Raw genomic sequence first — 19,393 nt, 5'->3', positions numbered from 1 at the left:
TCTCCACTCAGAGGGGAGAGGCTGTCTGTGCTGTTACACTGAATCACAGTAAATGTAGTCTGAACAAATTCTAGCAAAGTGAATTCTAAAGTGGAAGTGGTTCTTGGTACAAGAGATCCATAAACACACTGCAGGCGTTAAAATATTTATTTTACAGGCAGAGTCCACAGATGCAATTGGGAGGCATGGAGTAAGGGTTCGCCGGGAGGGTCCCTCTCTCATCTCGAGGCGGATCTGTCCCGGCTGCTGTTATGAAGTTGATTCAGATTATAGCTGCACTCCATCCCATCACTAACACAGAGGTTATGTGAGGACTGTGGAGACTGTTGGAGAGCTCTTCACCCTCTTGTCACAAATACCTGCACACTGGCTTTTGCTGCAAAAATAAATGTGACTGTCGTGACAGTTGGTTTCAGGAAGTTTTTCACACTTTAACCGTGCAAACAGCTCGTCACTGATGGATTCCGCAGGAACATTTTCCTGGAGATGCACGTCTGTGAGCTCGGGAATAATCTTTGTGAAATAAAATGTGTTTAACTCTGATCCCTGTCTGTGACTTGGTGTTCAGAGTTAAACTGAAGCTACTTGCAGATCTGACATCCACCATAAATATTGTGCCTCAGCTGCTGGAGCAAAATAATTTATGTGGTGAAGAAGCGTCTAACAGATCCAGACTGTTATATCTGTGTTAACGGGCAGTAAAGAAGTTCACTTCTCTAGTTCGGCTGTTCCAATAGGTCAAAAGCATAAATATGAAAGTTCCCCTGCTGGCTCAGCAGGCACTGGAGCTGCTCTATCGATCAGTTTACCAGAGCTGGTGGTGCAGTCCATTTCTCCGACCTGACATTTTGCACTAGCTCTCATTTTTCTCATATATTTTAAGAAGTAAGACATGTCGGATGAGTAATGCAAGACGGCTTCCATCAACAGCTTTTCCCCAACTTGTTGTGAGTGGAACAGCTTCTCCCTGGTTGTGATGGTTCACTGAGCCAAACGTGCATCAAGTGTGACCTGTGTGTCCCCCACATACTTCTGCAAAACTTGAATTTGTCCAATGACACTGGTGGAAAGTAATCCAAGGAAAAACCTGCATGCACTGCACTGGGAAAGTGAGAGAAGCTATATAATTACTGTCTGTAGGCATAATACAGCACACCACGCCACCTCCATCATCACCAAAATGTGACAGTGACAAAAACCCGAGGGCAGACAGCACCTAAATGAGCACCGACATGACATTAGTTCACAGAGTGTGTCTCCCTGGTGGAGCAGAAAGTTGCCCGCAGAAGTTCAGCAAAGAATAAACATGAAAACAAAACCGACAGAGGAGCCACTCGCTGATTGGTGTTCTCACTCTCGGAAAACACATCCTGTGCGGTGCTGCAGGTGCCAAGACTTCCATCAAAGATAGATGAGTCATTTTACTCCCCCCCCCAATCAATTTCTTAATGACGGTTATTATATGGTTGAGCTGTAGAGTAGCTAAATTACTTGCATCCATTTCCATGCCCACTTTAGAATTAGTAATGATTGTCATCAGCCTGTTTGAATCAGTGTGCTCATGGTTTTATATATTGTATCATGAATTTTACTGTCGGTGTGCACCGTCACTTTTGTGAATGTGTGTTTGTCGGCTTCACTGCAACAGTAGCACTCATATTAATATTTATGCTGTCAATTATATTAATCGTCTGTGTTCTCTTGACTTGTTATGGCAGCCTTGTGCTAGTTGGCAGTGTTTATCAAACAGCACTAATGTGAGGACGGCCGTCAGACCTGTGACGGAGCGGATACAGACTCTCCTGCATCAGTACATGTTGATAAATCCTCGGCTTTGTTCAGCGATGGACTCGCATCTGTGATGTTACTGATTCACAGCAGGACGCCGAACACACTCAGGGAGGTTGGATATCGGTGTGAGCAGAACTCTGGCGCACCCAGGTGGCGGTAAAATGTGACTGCAGAGACAGGTGCAGGTGCAGGACGTGTGGGACGCAGGTTGTCACTGCTCATATATGCTACTCTGTACGAACCCTAAACAAACAGATAAACTCACTTCTCTTTCTCTTTCTCTTTCTCATTGCAGAGATTTCCAAAAAACTGTGAAAGCACCTACACATGCACGCACGCACGCACACACAGACACACTATACTGGATGGTGTGCTTGTGTAGCAGAAAGCCCCGGCGCCGTTCATTAATCACTATGTTGAGGTTTTGATGCCACAGCAGGAATGGAAATGCTGCTGTGACTCTCATAGATATACTATACTGCCTCCATCAGCTTCACCAGAGTCCAGAGCTGAGAGAAGTTACACTCAGGCATGAGTAAGAGCGGCCATTTGCACAAATGAGAATATTTGTGGAACTTGTCGCCCAGTGCAACAGTGTTAATCAGGAGGTCATATAAGGAATAACATGTATCAGGCCAAATATAGACTATTAACAGCTTTGTGCTAACGCTGACACATCCTTTATTAATAACAATCACAGCTGATCTACTGCTTATATTCCACTTAGTCTCACTCCAGTAGCTTGTTACAGCCAGCTCAAAATTACATATTTAAGAGGTTTGTTGTGAAAAACGTCCCGCGTGGCCTTAAAATGGCTTAAATGTAACTCTCCAACTACCTGTGAATATGCTAATATAACCAAGACCCTGCTCCCCATCCCCCTGACAGCACCACCTGCAGTTGTGGAGCCTTTTCCAGCCACGAGTTGACAGGATTGGTTTCTTAGGTTTGTGACATCACAAAACATGACTGATTGAGGGCCTGGTCAAACATATGTGAATGTTTCATTGGCGAACCTTTACCTCCAGTTCACATCCAATCTGTGCGAGTGAGGAGGCGAACAAAACATCTGCTTCCTGTGGCGAAGCAAATCAGTGTGGCTTAGCTGGGGGTTCAACTTTGGTGAACTTTGACCTGAGATATTTGCTTTGCATTCACATTAGTGTGACCGTGCACTTGAGGTGAAAATACTGAGCCATGGTGTTGACTGCTTAATGCGCTCAAAGTGTCTCTTATTATATTAAAGTCAAACAGGCATGTTTAACATGTTTATAAACTTGATTTTCCCAGGAGGGAGCCTCTAAAGATCAGAGGGATTGGTGCCAACACAGACTATTGGGCAATGTGTATTCACAAAATATCAAGAATGAATCGAGCAATAGTGATTTGATCGATAAGTCTGTCTTACCATCTCAACAGGTAAGGACTCACAGCTCAGCGGTTAGAGCACGCTTGTCGATCCCTCAGGGAATGTGCAGGTGCCTTTATTCTCAGCATTTGCATAATAGGGACCATTCACATACGAAAGACATTGGGCCTCATTCATCAAGTTTGTGAAAAATAGCATTAAATATACCATGGAAAGGATCCTGGACGCCTGCCACGAGTGATTAATGAGACAACCTCACTCTACCAGTTGGAGAGGAAATCATATATCAAATGCAGCAGTGGAATTAAAAACCATGTGGAACCAATTTTACATTAACATACACATGTAAAATTAGGCCCGCTTGGTGTGTCTTATAAAAGGAGGCCGGCCACATTTGCATAGCTTGCATACAGATAGGCTGCTGCATTAAACAGAAGGTCCAAGATAATGCTGAGCGCTGCAGCAGATGTGGATGTTTTTGGTTAAGACTTTCATTATCAAGAGAAGTGTTTTATATCAGTGTTCAACATGTGTGATTACAAATTGTCATAGAATCAAAATAGCAAGTGGAGAAGACAAGTTAAAACGGAACTTTTTTCAGTTTTGATCTGGGAAAAAAAACAGAAAAAGGAAAAGAAACATACTGAAAATTCAAGTTGTCTTTAATATGAAACTTTATACACAAAAATAAAAATTACAAAGTGAAATGAACAAACGACAATGACTCTTCTCCAAACCAATCAGATTCATTTCCACTGAGAAGCAGTCACATTGTTTCTGAAAGGGAGAAAACTCACTTACACCACTGGAAGCAGATGTTCTACCACAAGGGGAAACACAGCATCCTCACCAGTGACTCTTCTATTCAGTACCTGAGAAACAACAGTCTGCTCCACAATGAATGAGACAGTCCCAAACATGCTGCAGGGTTTGTAGGATCACTTAATTAAAAATATCCAGAACAGCGGGAAATACATTTGAACAAATATGCAAAGGAATTGCCTACTGCTGTGTTTTTAATTAACTTAAAAAATAAGAATTAACTTTCTGTCCCTTTAAGGTTTTGTCCAGTTCACTGGACATTTTCTGATCGAGAGACATTATTACTTCCAGAAATCAGCAACACTCAATTAGTTTTTTTCTTAATTGAAAAAAAATCCACATTTGTTGTATTTGCTTTGTCACACAGTAACAATTATGACTCAAGCTGCTTTTTTCACGACAGCATTGCAGATGTTGTTCAACTTGTGACTGTGAGAAACAATCTTTCCAGTGGATCTCTCAGCGGGGGTTTCCCCTCTGTGAGCTCTTAGAGTCTGCCGGCCTCCCTGACAGCTGCCTCAAATGACACAGAGTTCAGCTCTGGTTGGATTCTGGTTCAGGGCTCACTCCGCCGTCAGGGTACGATGCACGATGCCTTTCGAAGGGCCAGGTAGCCTGTGACGACGTCAGTGGGGAGGAGGCGGATGTACGAGAACTCCTCAGAGGATGTGAAGCGTAGTTTTGTCTGTGGGTCTGCGTAGTTTGCCTAAGGAAAGACAATATCTATCAGTGTGTTGTTTATACACGACTTGGCTAAAATAATAATGCTCATTGTTAAATCACAGTTTTAGCACTATACTCACAGGGAGCCCAGAGATGTCAGAGTATTTTTTGGCTGGCTTCAAGGAGGGAGGGGCATCTATGTTGTAGTCTGTAAATACAATAGGATCATCCATTGAAATACTTTTTATACAGACAAAAATCATAATTATGAGCAGAGTCTCATATTTAAAAGTCCAGTATGTAGGATTAAGGGGATCAATTGAATATAATTCTCATAATAAAGCTTTCATAAGTGTTTAATCACCTGAAACTGAGAATCATTGTGTTTTCACTGCCTTAAAATGAGCCCATTATGTCTACATCAGAAGCAGATTCTTCCATAGTTGTCAACCATGTACCCCAGAACAACTGGGACTAGAGAGGGCCTTTCATGTTTTTATGTTACCTGTAATGTAACAGCAGGGAGGGGAGGCAAGGGGTTGGTCGCAATATGCATGTTTACCACTAGATGCCACTCAAATCCAATACACAGAACCCGCAACTGACCAAAAGACTATTAGAAATTAGAAATTTGAAAACAATCTAACTTTAATTACAACTGATTGAATGGATTTATTTGTCGGCATAACTTGCTATTAATTCAAAACTCTACCATACTGTATAAACAACATGTAGCAGCTAAGATATAATCACTCACAGTTGGGATCATCGAACTTCCAGGGTAAAGTCCGCTCTAAAGCCAGAATCTGTTTGAGATTCTTCCAGGTCCGATTCTTTTTGCCTGCTGCTGCTCCACCAATCCCCGAGTGCTGCCAAGATAGAGACAAGAAAACAAGAGAACATAAACTGACTGAGAAGCAATAGATGCAGGTAAACCTAAACCAAGATGGACGTAGACACTGACCGTGAATGAGGGTTCTTTGAATGGAGGAGGCTTTGCAGTGGGCTCCGTGGTGGGTGCTGGACCGCTGTCTACTGATGCCGCTGCCTTCACCTCTGCCACCGTCTCTACTACGGTTATCTGATGAAACATGAGACAGCAGCTCCTCACACATTTGATCTGACACTGCTCTTGATACACGTGTTTTGAAGGTAAACAAAGCCAAAGCTGGGCTGCACACAGTGTAACCTGAGACCTAAAGATTAAATTTAATATATATCTTATTGCATGAACGGTGCTTTACAGTCGCATTTGGGGATAAGAGAAGAAGGTTATTTATTAGCATTTCAATATTGTTGTTTTACAGACATGTGCAAAGCTCTAATCATAATTTACACGACTCACTACACACGGAAAATTAAAAACCAAGCACTAATGCAACAATTTTCACGTGCAAATAAACAAGGTAGTGCAAAGAATGCGTCCATAGTTAAGCTTCTCAATAGTAATACTGATAAAACAGACATGAAGCCTCTGAAACCCTGAAATAGACTCAGGAGTGTCTGGAGTCAGGAGTGGGTGGTCTGCACTGTCCTAACCCTCCTTAGGGACATGTCTACAAATGATCAAATTATCATGAAAAATGTCCATAAGCTTTGCATGACTCCCACAAAACATCTACAAGATATAGAAAAGTCAAATAGACACTTTTTTTGTTTGTATGTGCCTTTTCTGGAATTTGGTTTAGATGAGTACTAAATGTGTTTAATGTAAATCGCGTGTACTGTTGAGCCTTGTTTTTAAATATTTACTGTGTGTTTTCCAAGGTGTGTATTGTTGAGCCCAGTCAAAAGGAGAATTTCTGTCTGTTTCTGGCCATATTAACAGGTCTACTATCCATATTGCACACATGCAGGTTTCCAAACCATGCAACAATACAAAGTGTAACCCTAATCCTAAATTTATATTTTGTCAATATTGTTATTCTGAGTTTGATGTAATACTCAATAGTTGCAGTACACCATACTACAATAGTTATAGACTTATCATATTTTACTATAGTATTACCCTCTCCGTACAGATTTCTGCAAATATTATAAATTGAAATATTACCTGACAAATTAAACGGATGAGAATTTAGTGAAATAAAATAAGTGTCATTGAAACAAACTGAGCCACAATTTAAAAGTGAGAACTACTGACTTATTGTGCTTCTCTGATCTGCCTTCATGATGAATACGACGTGTTTAAGATAATAACAACAACATATTCAATTCTAGTCTTTTCTCGCTTGTTTCATTGATGGTTGTGTGTGTTGTACCTGTGTCGGTGCGGTCGGTGTCACTATCAGCGGGGCTTTCTTCTTCTTGCTGCAGCTCCCGGGGGCCTGCGGAGCGGCTGAGACCGCCGGGCTGCCGGGACGTTTCTTCCCCCGGAGAGCGGCAGAGGAGGCGGCTGCCGGCTGGGTTTTGACGGTTATGGGGACCTGAGAAGCCATTTGTACCGATAACACATCAAAACTCTGGATCTCCTCGATGTGAAGCCAGTTTTCTCACTAAAACTCCCTCAGACTTCAGCGTCCATCATCCGGATGTAAACAACACTTCAACCGGATATGGAATAATTTCACTTCCGGATAAGAGAGCGTCAAAATAATAATAATGTTTTAAAATTCAAAATCATCGTCATTATATTTTGATTATATTGATTTACAAAAATAAGCAAACAAAACTAAAAAGACTTTTAGTGCACTCATAAATGTATAATAGGACTATAATATGTATATTTATATATATACATATAATATATGCATAGTCTCTAATAAACATGTCAGTGATGTAATTCTATTACACTGTTATATGTTTCACACAACACACTTTCAGGCACACCACATATTTGACTTAATTTCCTGGGAACTTAAACTAACCTGAGTCACTGTCCTCTCTAAAGCAAGTGCAACCTGCAGGCTCAGGCATGACTGTCAGTGGAGTGTTACTGCCACCTTGTGTTTCAGGGGAGGTTCTGCACTCAGTGACCTGTGCAAACTGAATTGATGAACACTCAGTAAAGACAATTACTTTTTTAGTTCCTCGTGGGACTTAGATGATAAAGCTGCTTCACCGTCCTCTAAAGTTGCACAGGATGGACTTTTTCTTCATACTCAGCAGTTGATTGTATCTTACTTCTGTATCCTACTGCGTTTTATTGATCTCCTTTATTAATTAGCATCTTAAAAAATGTTCATGGAGCCAATTTCCTTTTTGACTGTCATTCTTCTAATGTATGTTCTTCTGTATAGGTTTTATCCTAAATATACAGTAAATATCACAATTAGGCCTGGGATTAATTTATAAATTAAAAGATAAAGTCTTGTTCCAATCTCACCCATGGGATACAACAATATTTCCAATATTTGTAGTCTGTGGCAGCACTATGAAAGCCATGTGGCCCGCTCAGTAGATCAGACAGACATTACAGATGTTGAAGTGCAGAAGAGCTTCTTCAGATGACCTGCATTGTGATCCAGGAGCATGTCAGGTGTTTTAAATTATAAATGTATTCTCCATTCAGAGTGTAGTGATATTGACGCATCATCCAACGGCTTGAAACCTGTTACTCTAAAGATTATAGGTCCAGTCTTGAATTAATTTGAACACATTTAAGAGAATTTCATCTGAATCTAAAGGTTGCCGTGGTCAAAAGTGGGAGAACTTTCTTAGTCCTTAGTTTTTTATCCAGTTCAGAGAAATCCCTTGATCCCTGCAGCCCCACAGGTTGTGACATCCTGCAGCAGAACACTGTATGGCCAAATATTTACTGTTTAAATACAGTTATAACAGCAACTGATGGATGTGAAAAAGCGTCCCTGACAGGGATCTATGAAGTAGTTCAGGTGAAGTTGAACACGCTCTCTTGTCAGCGTCACTGCAGGCTGAAGTGGCCTCCGGTTATCTGCTCTTTGATTAGAGTAGAATCCCAGGCCTTGGGAGGTACATGGTAATTCTCTTGTCTCTCAGTCACAGTGTTTCGCACAAACACCTTAAAGGGGAGCGCCCCTCTAGCATATCCATCAATCTGCACCGGCCCACCAGGGAGGGCCCTGTCAGCATCCACACATCTCCACACAACAAAGATGTACCACATTCAAATTCAACACGGTGCCCTCTGAGCTGCTCCTGCTGCTGCTGCTGCTGCTGTGGAGACCTTGATGAACCGAGGATGCTGGTGTTTTGTGCGTTTGAGAGCCACACACACACGCAGTCACTTGACGGCATCTTTACTGTCCTTGTCGTGTCTGATCGTGACTAGAGGACCACACTTGCTGGGGGAAATGCTGATTCAGAGGAAGGTCTCTCCAAATGTCTCATTTATATTTCAGCACTGGCATGCCGCCGCTGCCAGCTCCATGAATAAAGTATATCTAGAGACTGTGTGCGAGCTCAATTGCAAACAGATATGAATGTTTTATGGGTGAAGTTAAACTATGAGCGGTAACTGTGAGGCACCGGACCCGCACACCCCCTTCCTTATGAACACATCCTCCACTGTACGAGGCCGACAGCCGGCTGGAACCAGTGTCATCAAAGTAAGAGATTTTCAACCACCTGTACTGCAGCTTATAGTCTAAACACATCTGGCTGCTACAAACAGCTCATCTGTCAAACAGGGGGAAGCTGCTCTCAGCTGTCTGTTCAGCTTTTACAACTGTCCATCGAAAAAAAGCCTTTCCACCATGAAGTGGATTTTCAACCCGACACACACATATGCATACGTGCTCTTAGGGGTTTCATTTAAAAGCACATTATGTAAGCCAGTTGGTGGAGTTTTCTGCTCTAATGACTCTGGGGTAGGATTCAAACCAAACATGTAAGCCCGGCACAGCCCCCAGCAACACTTTATTGATCTTTGTCAGCGAGCCATCGACTGGTGTTGGATATGTGTCAATGTTTGTGATGGGAATGGATATCTCACGTGTGCGGGTGCATGCATGTGTAAGGCCTAGTGTGAGGACCTTTTGAATTGACAGAAAGATTACTTGAATATGTATAAGTGTGTGTGGGGTAAGAGAGAGATGCATGTGAGGGCGTTTGACATTTCAGTTGTTTTAGTCAAAGCATTTGAAATATTGAAAGCATGTGCAAACTTTATACGTCAAAACAGAAAGAAAATCTATAGACAGATAACTGAGCAAACCTGGTGTCATTCACTTTAGCCTTACGCCACCGTTAAACAAATTTGTACAGTGATGCCTTGCTCAAGGGTGTATCAGTGGTGCATTGGCCTCCCTAAACTGCAACTCAAAGTCCCAGGCCTGCTTCTCTATTCTACCAGCATGTTGCACCAAGGATATGGACAATTTATTTAAAAAGAATAACAGGGAGCAAACTGCTTTATCAAATCCAATCCTTCACAGCTTTAAAGTGGATTTGGTGCAGCTACAGGGGATTTTCTCCTCCAACGATATAATTACAGACTGTAAGAAGAAAAGCCAAGGTTGTGAAAAGCCTTTTGCAGATGTATAATGACTAATACAAGAAGGCAAGCTTGTCAGGGGAGAATGCAAATAGGCTGTGTGTGTATCACATATTTAATCATTCACTGGGCTGTTTCTTGCTTCCTGAATACATTCAGCCTGACCTGACCTAGAAGTGCAGCTGTATTGCTATTCACATCTCATCAAGTCGGCGCAGTGTGGTTTTTGTCTGTGCAGGTAGAACGTTGAGTCATAAAAATGATACACGGCTCCTCGCTGAATTCATTATGTGCAACAGGAGTTTGGCAGTGACGCTGACACCAACCAATTTGCATGTGCTTCTCTGAGAGAGTGGACGGACGCCGTATCGTGCACATCACATTTTGGCCTCAGTGAATCTTTCTCAGAGCTGCACCCTGGACTGCACTGCCAATCAGAAACAGAATTTACCACCCCTGTGAATGAGCAGTCAATAAATTAGTATCAAGTGAAGAAAATGAACTCACTGAGTCGGGCAGCTACGCTCTGCCTGGCAATGGCAATAGCCTGAGCACTCCCAAGTGCTTCTCTTATTCTGGTAATAAATCGTGATGAAAAAAAGGTTATGCCCGCAGTGAAGACATTTAAACACTCCCCTGATGGAACAGGTAATAGTGAGCAATACTGTTGACATCTTGTTTATAGCCTCTTGTAACCGAGAGTCTCCCATTTTCCGTAAACAGTTCGCCTTTCGCTCGTGGTGGAAAAGAGGAGACAATTTCCTTTGCCACTCTCTTTTTTTGTCTTTTTCCTCTCTGTTTTTAGCGTTACATGACAAGTCCTTAAGTGGATCTGAGGTCATTCAGGATGGATGGTATGTTTGAAAGTGGTAGCCAATAAAAACAGGCACAAGTTATGGCCCTCTGTCAAACTGACCTAACCAGTTTATTGAGCATGCCACCACACAGGTATATTTCACAGTAAATTAAACTCGTCGTGAATCAGCCGTTTTTCCTCTTTGACAGATAACAAGCAAATGTTTTGTTTTAAATAATGTTTTGCAGGTAACTGTCTCATCATTTGTATTTGCATCAATTGACCTGATAAGCATCGGGGAACACAAAGCAGCTTTGATGAATACAGTCTGATAAGTTCAGGAAACAGATTGCTGGATCACTAAGAATAGAAAAAGAGGACAGGGATGTTGAATACAGGAGCCAGATTTCATATCCTGTTTTTGAAGGCACTCAAAACTTGAGTCCGAGTGCCTTCAAACTTAAAAAAAAGAAGCCTTCATTTGCATGGCTTGTTCAAAAACAGAGGCGTGCAAACAATTATGTGTGATACCACTTGATAAAGGCGACAGCAGCAACAGAGGGCAAGTTTTAATGACGATTGGCCTCAATACTCTCTGCGTTTTTTATTTTATTAGTATTTTGTGAGTGGAAATTCTGGTTTTCTGCAGGAAGAGCAGTCACTTCCCTGAGGTTCAACGTGATGCTGTTTGGTTAAACCAGGATAAAGGATGCCTTTCGGCCAGGAGTTTTTTCCCATGGAGTTATTCACTGAAACCTCACACCGCTGATGGTAAGGATCTTGACTTGGATATAAATGGATGAGTATATAATTATTTGTCTTGATGCTCCCTCCATCTCTGTCAGACAGTTTCTTTTGTATAAATACTTTAAACATTGACACACCTCTCCATTCATGTTGGACACTGTCTTTTCTTATGGTGTAAATAATAATGTCATTTTATTAACGTGACATCTATTGATCTCTCGCTTGCGGCCCTCTGTAGTTTGTGTGTTTTTTCCTGCTAAAATGGTTTTTGGTAGTTTTTCCTCACTCTTGCCGAGGGTTAAGGGCAGAGGATGTCGTACCAAATTGACAAATTGTGAATACGGGCTGTACAAAATACATTTTAACTGATGATCGATTGGTCTTAAATGAAAACATCGCTCTGTTACCGATGGGGTTTAACAACGTAAGCTTTTCCCCTTTCATTTTGAACAGTTTATTCTACATAATCTTCTCTCATATGAAACAATCAGCTAAAGTACAGAGGGTGCTAATTAAAATTCCTCTCTTGTGAATGTGAGGCAGCAGCAGCTTCCCTGAGGGTTAATATACAGCTACAGTGTAAAAGATTTACCCTCTGGTGAATTATAATGTGTGATGTATAATTATCGTTCTAATGCAAAGACTGTCTGACTGTTTGCCCTTTGACTTTGATGAATTCTTCTTTATTATGACTCAGTCCTTGGTCTGATTGGAGTTAAATTATGAGCCCATATTAATAATTATAACGTACCTATGCAGTTAATCTCTACAGGGCTGCATTATTCTAATTTATAGATCTTGAATGTCAAATCCATGCATTTATTATTCAGTATAACGGATATATATATTGAGATCTGTGGCTCCTCCCTCACTCATTTTGTCCAAACCTCTGGTCCAGACTAATTCCTGCACGGTGCACACATTTAGATGCAGCTGTAGCACTTCTTTGGTAAAACAGGATGGGATCTGTTGTAGTATTTCTTCCGGGTTGGTGGAGGGAGGGATGAGCGGTGATGCTGCCCGGGTTCGCCTCGCACATCAGCAGCCGAGCTCCTCTCCTCTCCCTCAGTGGGTGAGACAGACCCAGGCAGAGGCAGCACGTCCGTCCGTAGAGAGGGGGAGCTCACACCGCATAGCGCCGCTGCCGCCGTCTGAACCCACACTCGCAGTCTCGCTTCCCTCCCCGATGGATGTCTCCTCCGCCGCGGACTTTTTGACACCGTGGTCGCGTTCACCCTGAGAAAACACCTCGGCTGTTTTTTTTTTGCCGCCCGAGGTTTGTCTCGTCGACGCGGGGAGAGAGGACCACACAGCTCCCTCCTCCCTCCACCATCACCGTTAGCAGGCTAAGCTAGCTAGCCCGCTAACTTAGCTGCGATACTTTGAGACCGCGGCTGCTTTCTGCCCGTCGTCTCTTCTCGTCGGAGGCGGACCGAGGAGCCCCGTCACCCCGGGTAAGCGAACAAAGCGTGCCGGGAGCCATTGTGTTTGTCGTTGTGTTCTTTTTCGCGACCCGCCGCGGGCTTGTTTCTGGCCGGCGGAGCAGTGGGGTTATCTAGCGGCAGCGGGCTGGCGCCGCTACAGCGGAGCGGCTCTTGTTGACAGAAGCAGCCAAGCAACCGAGATGTGATGCGACTCACCGCTAAAACACACAAATCGTCACTTTACTTGCCCGTTAATGGGTCAATACCAGCTCCTGCGCACAGGGTCAGAAACGTGCTTGGAGAAATAAAACACATCTCAGCGATAGCGAGGCTCATAAATACTTTTACACTCAGAAAATGTCGAAGTGTGGAGAATGGGCCACTGCCAGAATAATATGATCTCACACTTGCCGCATATGCCTGCAGCCAGTTTTCCTGACAGTTCAAATGGCGTGTGTGTGTGCGTGTGTGTGGAGACAGTTAACACACAGCCTGCCTCCGTGCACGGTATCATACAGCAGCTCGTGCTTTAAATGGACCATCATGGTTGACGTGCAGAGTGGATGTGCTCTTCCTCATCTGTGTCCGTCCCCTGAACATTTCCGAGCTCCAGTGTTGCATCACAGCCTGGAAAGATGAGCTGTGCACTCGGAATTTAACCCCTGCACGCTGCTTGTTGTGTCCCCTGTGTCCTGATAGAGGTCAGGTGATTCAGCTTAGCATGATGCATGTGAAGACTCCCAGTCATCCAGTTCCTGGTTTTCACAGAAAAGTTGAATCATGTGAAACTGGACTAGATACTTGCAGGCGTTACCCACGATGAGAGGACTTGGACTTGGACTTGCCTTTATACAAATAGGGAGAGAAAAGCGAGGGACCTCAATCGATCTGTTCCCTTTGCTTTTTGGGCTGTAGATTTAGAGGGTCCTCCTTCCCTGTTAAATTTAGGGTAATCACATTTCCTGTAATTCACTCACTTGGTTGAAGCATGTGCAGGATAACGGTGTGTGAGTGTATCTGTGTGTGAGTCTATCTGTGTGTGAGCAGAAGAGACTCACTGAGTGAGTGACAGAGGAGAGAATGCATGATCGAGTGAGCATTAACAATGCTGTAATTATCTGGCGAGATAAGAAAATGGATTCACTATCAATCCCGCAAAAGAAGCAGCAGCTGTGGAGCAGAGCAGATGAAGAAGTGGGATTGACAGAGAACCGCTTAAATTAATCTGTCATGTTCCTTAAAGGGGGAGAAAAGGAAAGCATGTATTATTAATCCCTGGTGTGTGTGTGTGTGTGTGTGTGTGTGCTGTTGATTGTGCGAGTGCAGATGGAGAATATGGTGCGTCGCTGGAGGGAAGCTGCTGAACCTTTGTGCTACCTGTAGCATCGGTTCTTGGTGCCTGAACATGAACGGTTTCCTGACCTGGGTTGTTGTAAGTGTCATGTTTCGGACCTCGCCTGAGAGCTGTGTATCTGAACTCAGTGCTGTGCTAAGGTTTGACTGTCTCGAACTGAAAGGAAATGAATCATGTTCCTCATTTCAAGGCCGTGGAGTCTGCATGATGCGTTTCCTGCCCTGTGTGTGTTAACTGTGTGTTCAGGCCTCAGCAGATGTGCCTGCTTTTGTGTATGTGTCCCATTTGTTTTTTTTATCAGGGCTTATTTGAGATTTTTTTGCAAATTGGGAACATTTTGGCCTCATGAGGATCATTATATTAGAGATTAGTATTTGGATTATGATAAAATCCGATGAATGTCCTCTGAAGTGAATGGCATCAATCACATCCATCAACATGTATGGAGATAGAAATGTGTCTAGTGTAGATGCATCACTGTGGCTGTAGCTTATATAGAGCGTATGTGTAAGTAATGAGCTGTATGCCTCCTCTATGTAATGGTAATACAGGTGGTTAATGGTAATAGCATGTTTTGGAATATAATTTGTTTGATCTTTGCTAAAATCCCAGTCATATGTGCACAAATGCAACCTAGATGTTTTACCGTTACATGTTTTTCATCATGGTCATAAATTAGATATGCCCCCCCCCCCCAATTCAGTTTTACATCCGTTAAAATGAAAGTGAAAGATATCCACTACATGTGTGTATTAGTATTTGTGCTTGTCTGTGTTTGTCATTGAGGGTGGCTGCAGTGCATGTATTGCTCTCCGAGCTGGTCTGGAACAATAGCTCTATTCTGGCCCATGTCTCCGGAGAGAGGCAGCAGCGTTCGGTGTTCCCGGCACTCTGTGTGCCAGCGAGGCTTGGTTTGGGATTGGGTTTCCACAGCCACCTGGAGCTCAGAGCACAGGAATGCCATTGTTCCTCCTTCCAGACTATGGCCGGATCAGATACACATGCAAACACACACATGCACACAAACAGGCGCATGCATATACACACGATTAGTGCACAATATGCATGAGGAGCTCATACCAGCTTTCCTGACCCTAAAAAGTTCAGTCACCCTGTTTTGCTATGTTGTCACTGCTTACGTAAATAGACAGTGTAACGTCAGGTTGGTGCACCCACAGGCGATATCCTTGTCTGAGTTGTTTGGTTTTTCTTTTTAGCTTCAAAGCACGGTAAATAGCTGAACTTACTGTAGTTCCACGCTTTGTTATGTTGTTTATCTCAGCTGATGATCAGCAACCTGCCTCAGCGTTAACAAGCATGTGAAGGGAGTGAGAAGTTGTTCAATATGTCATAACTGCTGAGACAAATTGGTCAATTAATCAGTTAATTCACTGACGGAAAAATAATTAACTGCAAATTTGAGAAGCACTTAATCATTTTAGTACTTTGTCAAGCAAATTCGGCAAACTGAATTTAGGTTGTAGGTCAGACAAAACAAGCAATTGGACAATGTCACCTTGGACTCTAGCAAACAATTAACTTATTAATCAAAAAATCATTAATTGATAATAAAACTATCTGCTTTCAAAGCACAGTCAACCAAACATGAAGACCTGTGACCTCGAATGTTATTTTAAACTCTGTAAAATGGATGCATATTACTCTACTATATACTAGAGAGAGATTACACCTCTGCCATATCTGTTCATGCCAGTGAAATATCAGTTTGACTTTGTTCACTCCGGTGTTTGTCTTTTTAATGAAATCTTCCTTTCGCAAGGAAGCAAAACAAACCACATCAGACTGACGTACAGTGTTTCACTTCTGCAAAATGTGAGATAGAGAAAGAGAGGAGACAGAAAGGTCAATTTTACTAGCTAACATTAAGTTAGATAGATTTTTATGACCTATTGACATTCACTGCTACTGCTGCTGTACGACACATGCGCACCACCAGATTCCCCGACTGCATACTGGGATAAATCCAGATGAGCTGCTGCATTAGACCCCCCTACACACACACACACACAGGCACACACACACAGGCACACACACACAGGCACACACACACAGGCACACACACAGGCACACACCACCCTCTACCCTGGCAGAAATACTGGACTTATCGCTACACTTTGCATCAATTTGTGTTGATATCTGGGCAGTTGGACTTTGTTGGACTCAGTCCAGTGACGCTATATTACTTTTATTTATTGGCTTCATTTATAATTAATTGAAATTGAAAAAGCTTGGGTTTGTTGCAGCCTAGTTTTATCGTAGACCTTACAGATGATCACTCCGGATGTTGTAGCTAGCTTAGCAGGATCAGATAGCTGTGACCTAAATGGTTGATCTTCAGACAAAGTGAGAGAATCAGAAAACAGAGAGAGATGAGAGAGAGGGGGAGATACCAAAAGCAGCATTTAGAAGTTTTTCCCCTCTCGGAGTCTTAGTCATTTAGGGTTTGTAGTCAAGCAGTTCCAGTTGTTAGTGTGTGTGTGTGTGTGCATGCATGTGTGTTTGCTGCTGTGTGTTTCTTCTTGCTTTGCAACGGGTCACATTAGGGATAGAGTTCCATAGAAGTGGGTCAGTCAGTGCCACCAGGGAGTCTTGCCAGCTCCCTGCTCCCTCCAGGGCTGGAAGCAACCAAAGGCCAACACAAACACATAAACCTTGGCTGTGTGCATGTTTTCAGTATATTTGTATAGATTGTTTGTGAGTTGTTTGTATTTACTATTCATGTGTGTGCTTATACACAGGTGATGTGTAAAGAGTGTGATTTTCTCTTTTGTGGTCTGTCATTTATTGACACAACATGTTTACGTAACTGTACTTTGACTCCTCATAAACAGATTTACTGAGAACCGATATATTGTAAATCTAAAGGAATAAGAGCCGCATTTCTCAGGATGTTTAGACTGCACACAGTGCCTCTACAGATGATTCAGAGCCTCTAGCCCCCAGTGTGTCTCAGCTGGATATACAGAGTGTTTCTGCTCACTGAATGATAAGGAAATCTGATTTAGCAACAGTATTCAGCAACAGTCGTGTCAGGGTTGTGCCAATAAATGATCATCCTGGTGATTGACGATAGTCAGAGCTATCCCCGATAGCCCAATGTCCAAACAATAATGTATTAAAGTATTATTATTCAGAGTAGCATTAGATCAGTATTACATTTAATTTATCCTGCTATAGTCTCACGTCCAACATTTGCTGGTTATATGTGACAGTAATCCAGTGATACACATGTTCGCACACACACACCCACACCCACACCCACACCCACACTGAACTCTGACTGCACTGGTTGTTGTGTGTAGGTTTCCTGCTGTTAGGCTACTGAAATGGAGCAGGGATCACAGACACACAGAGAGGACATGTTGTGTTCTTTGCCTGCCTGCTCTTCAGTTTTTGTTCCTGGAGATAAAACCTTTGGCCCCCATTACGAGAGAGAGAGAGATCAACACTATTGGAATAAAATTAGAATGATTTCTTCGGAATTGTTGTTCAACCACATCTGAGTGTTTGCAATTGTTTTAACCCTTGAAGGCGGGGTGAGAAGCCGATCATCCCAGAGAGGGGGAGGACACGGTGTTGTTTTACTTGACCAGTGGCCCAATGAATCACTTTGAGGACGACCAATTAATTGGGATCGGTGGAGCCAATGGCCCGTCACGTGGGGATCACTGGTTGTATGGTGGGTCCATTCATGAAGTAAAAGTAATGTCATCATGGTGTACTTTTAAAAAATCATATTTAAATTCAAGTTAACTTAATGACAGTATGTACATGGTATTTACTCCTGACAATCTAAACTGTTAAAGACTTATTAAAATGGCTCTAATGGCTTTAATTTGTCTTGCCATGATGACAAGCAAATCCAATTCCCCATATTTCTTTTACACCTGGACATGTAATTACAACTTTCTTAGCTTGAACAAAATCCAATTAGATCTGAAATTTGAACTGACTTGATGTTGCATGTCTATATGTCTTTGGCGTACTGTACTGCAAGCTATTGTAATACATGGTTTACTTCATAAACAGATGCTCTAAGAGTCACCTTGAACACCTGAATACAGCTCCCCTGGTATCACTGTGTAACTCTATACAGTGTTCAGCTTCGCTCCAACGATTACCTGTGCTGCTCATGCATCCCTATGTTGCTCACAGCATCTGTCTGTGTCTGAGATATGACCCGACAGGAAAAGACATAGTTTCCATGGTGACAGCCGCGCTCCTTGCCCACCCCACCCCCTCTCACCCACCATAGGAGGAAGGGGAATATGTCCAATTTCTGCTGACTCATGGAGAAACAATTGTGTGACACACACTGAAACACAGATGTTTCTCCTAACTCTGGCCTGATTGTTTTTGTGGTCGTTTTTTAATGCGTTCCACTCCTTTTGTTTGTGAGCGAACGTTGGCTTCTGCATCCAGCTGCTACACCTGTTTGTTTTGTGAAAATCTAATGTCATGGGAATTTTCTTTGCTGCTGGTTTCTAAAGAAGAATACTTTATGCAGTACCTGTCAGTTAAAGGCAGGATACTTCAACACTACTATATTTTAGCTTTTAAAGGCATCATGACTGCTATGTTTACACCTGTCGTCCACACTACTTAAGTTTGGAAACTCTACTGGTCCCATTTTAATTTTAAAAGTCTGCATTTGCTTTATGATTGGTACTTAGTAACCAACTGCAGAGAAGACAACCTGCTTCCAGTGAATGCTCTAGTAAAATACAGTTTTTTTCAGGATGGATTTTTTCAGTTACTGATTCGGTGCTTGTGTGGACGGAGATTGTTTTAGTTTTAGAATGCAGTTTTAAAACGAAAACGTATTGTTATGGATGCAGTCTCAACCTTACTCTTCAGGAGCAGCAGACAGTGTTGGTTTATTACTTTCATTTTTGCGTGTAAGGTCAAGTGGTCAAGAAAAGGTGCTGAGAAAAAGAAGTCAGCAAACCAGTAACCCTCATGTTCCAAATAAAAAAATACCTTTTCACACAGT

General features: G+C 42.6%; 2 protein-coding genes across 3 annotated transcripts in view; one reads left to right on the top strand and one right to left on the bottom strand.

The window, feature by feature from the left end:
- Window positions 1-3,804: 3,804 nt before the first annotated feature.
- On the bottom strand, window positions 3,805-7,196 carry ino80c (INO80 complex subunit C). The gene is made up of 5 exons (XM_035164720.2): window positions 6,907-7,196; window positions 5,610-5,726; window positions 5,403-5,514; window positions 4,786-4,853; window positions 3,805-4,688 (listed from the first exon to the last, which is right to left on the bottom strand). The coding sequence occupies exons 1-5, from the start codon at window positions 7,081-7,083 to the stop codon at window positions 4,557-4,559; spliced, it is 606 nt and encodes a 201-aa protein (XP_035020611.2). The 5' UTR covers window positions 7,084-7,196; the 3' UTR covers window positions 3,805-4,556.
- Window positions 7,197-12,511: 5,315 nt separating this feature from the next.
- galnt1 (UDP-N-acetyl-alpha-D-galactosamine:polypeptide N-acetylgalactosaminyltransferase 1) overlaps window positions 12,512-19,393 on the top strand; it is a 40,369-nt gene continuing 33,487 nt past the window's right edge. Inside the window, exons 1-2 of one of the 2 annotated variants that reach the window (XM_035163686.2) lie at window positions 12,512-13,055; window positions 14,352-14,457. The gene's annotated coding sequence lies outside the window, so the exon portion shown is untranslated. The remainder of the gene's footprint in view (window positions 13,056-14,351; window positions 14,458-19,393) is intronic. The other variant, XM_035163687.2, reaches the window with a different exon arrangement.

Source organism: Hippoglossus stenolepis, chromosome 8 (assembly GCF_022539355.2).
Source record: "Hippoglossus stenolepis isolate QCI-W04-F060 chromosome 8, HSTE1.2, whole genome shotgun sequence".
Lineage (NCBI taxonomy): Eukaryota > Metazoa > Chordata > Actinopteri > Pleuronectiformes > Pleuronectidae > Hippoglossus > Hippoglossus stenolepis.
Note: the sequence above shows the minus strand (reverse complement) of the source record. Positions and strands in the feature narration are given on the sequence as shown.

Coding starts and splice junctions, on each gene's coding strand:
- ino80c (XM_035164720.2), bottom strand. CDS start 7,083: ATGGCTTCTCAGGTCCCCATAACCGTCAAAACCCAGCCGGCAGCCGCC. Junction 5,727..6,906: donor CACCGACCGCACCGACACAG/GTACAACACACA, acceptor ATGTTTCATCAG/ATAACCGTAGTAGAGACGGT. Junction 5,515..5,609: donor TCAAAGAACCCTCATTCACG/GTCAGTGTCTAC, acceptor CTATCTTGGCAG/CACTCGGGGATTGGTGGAGC.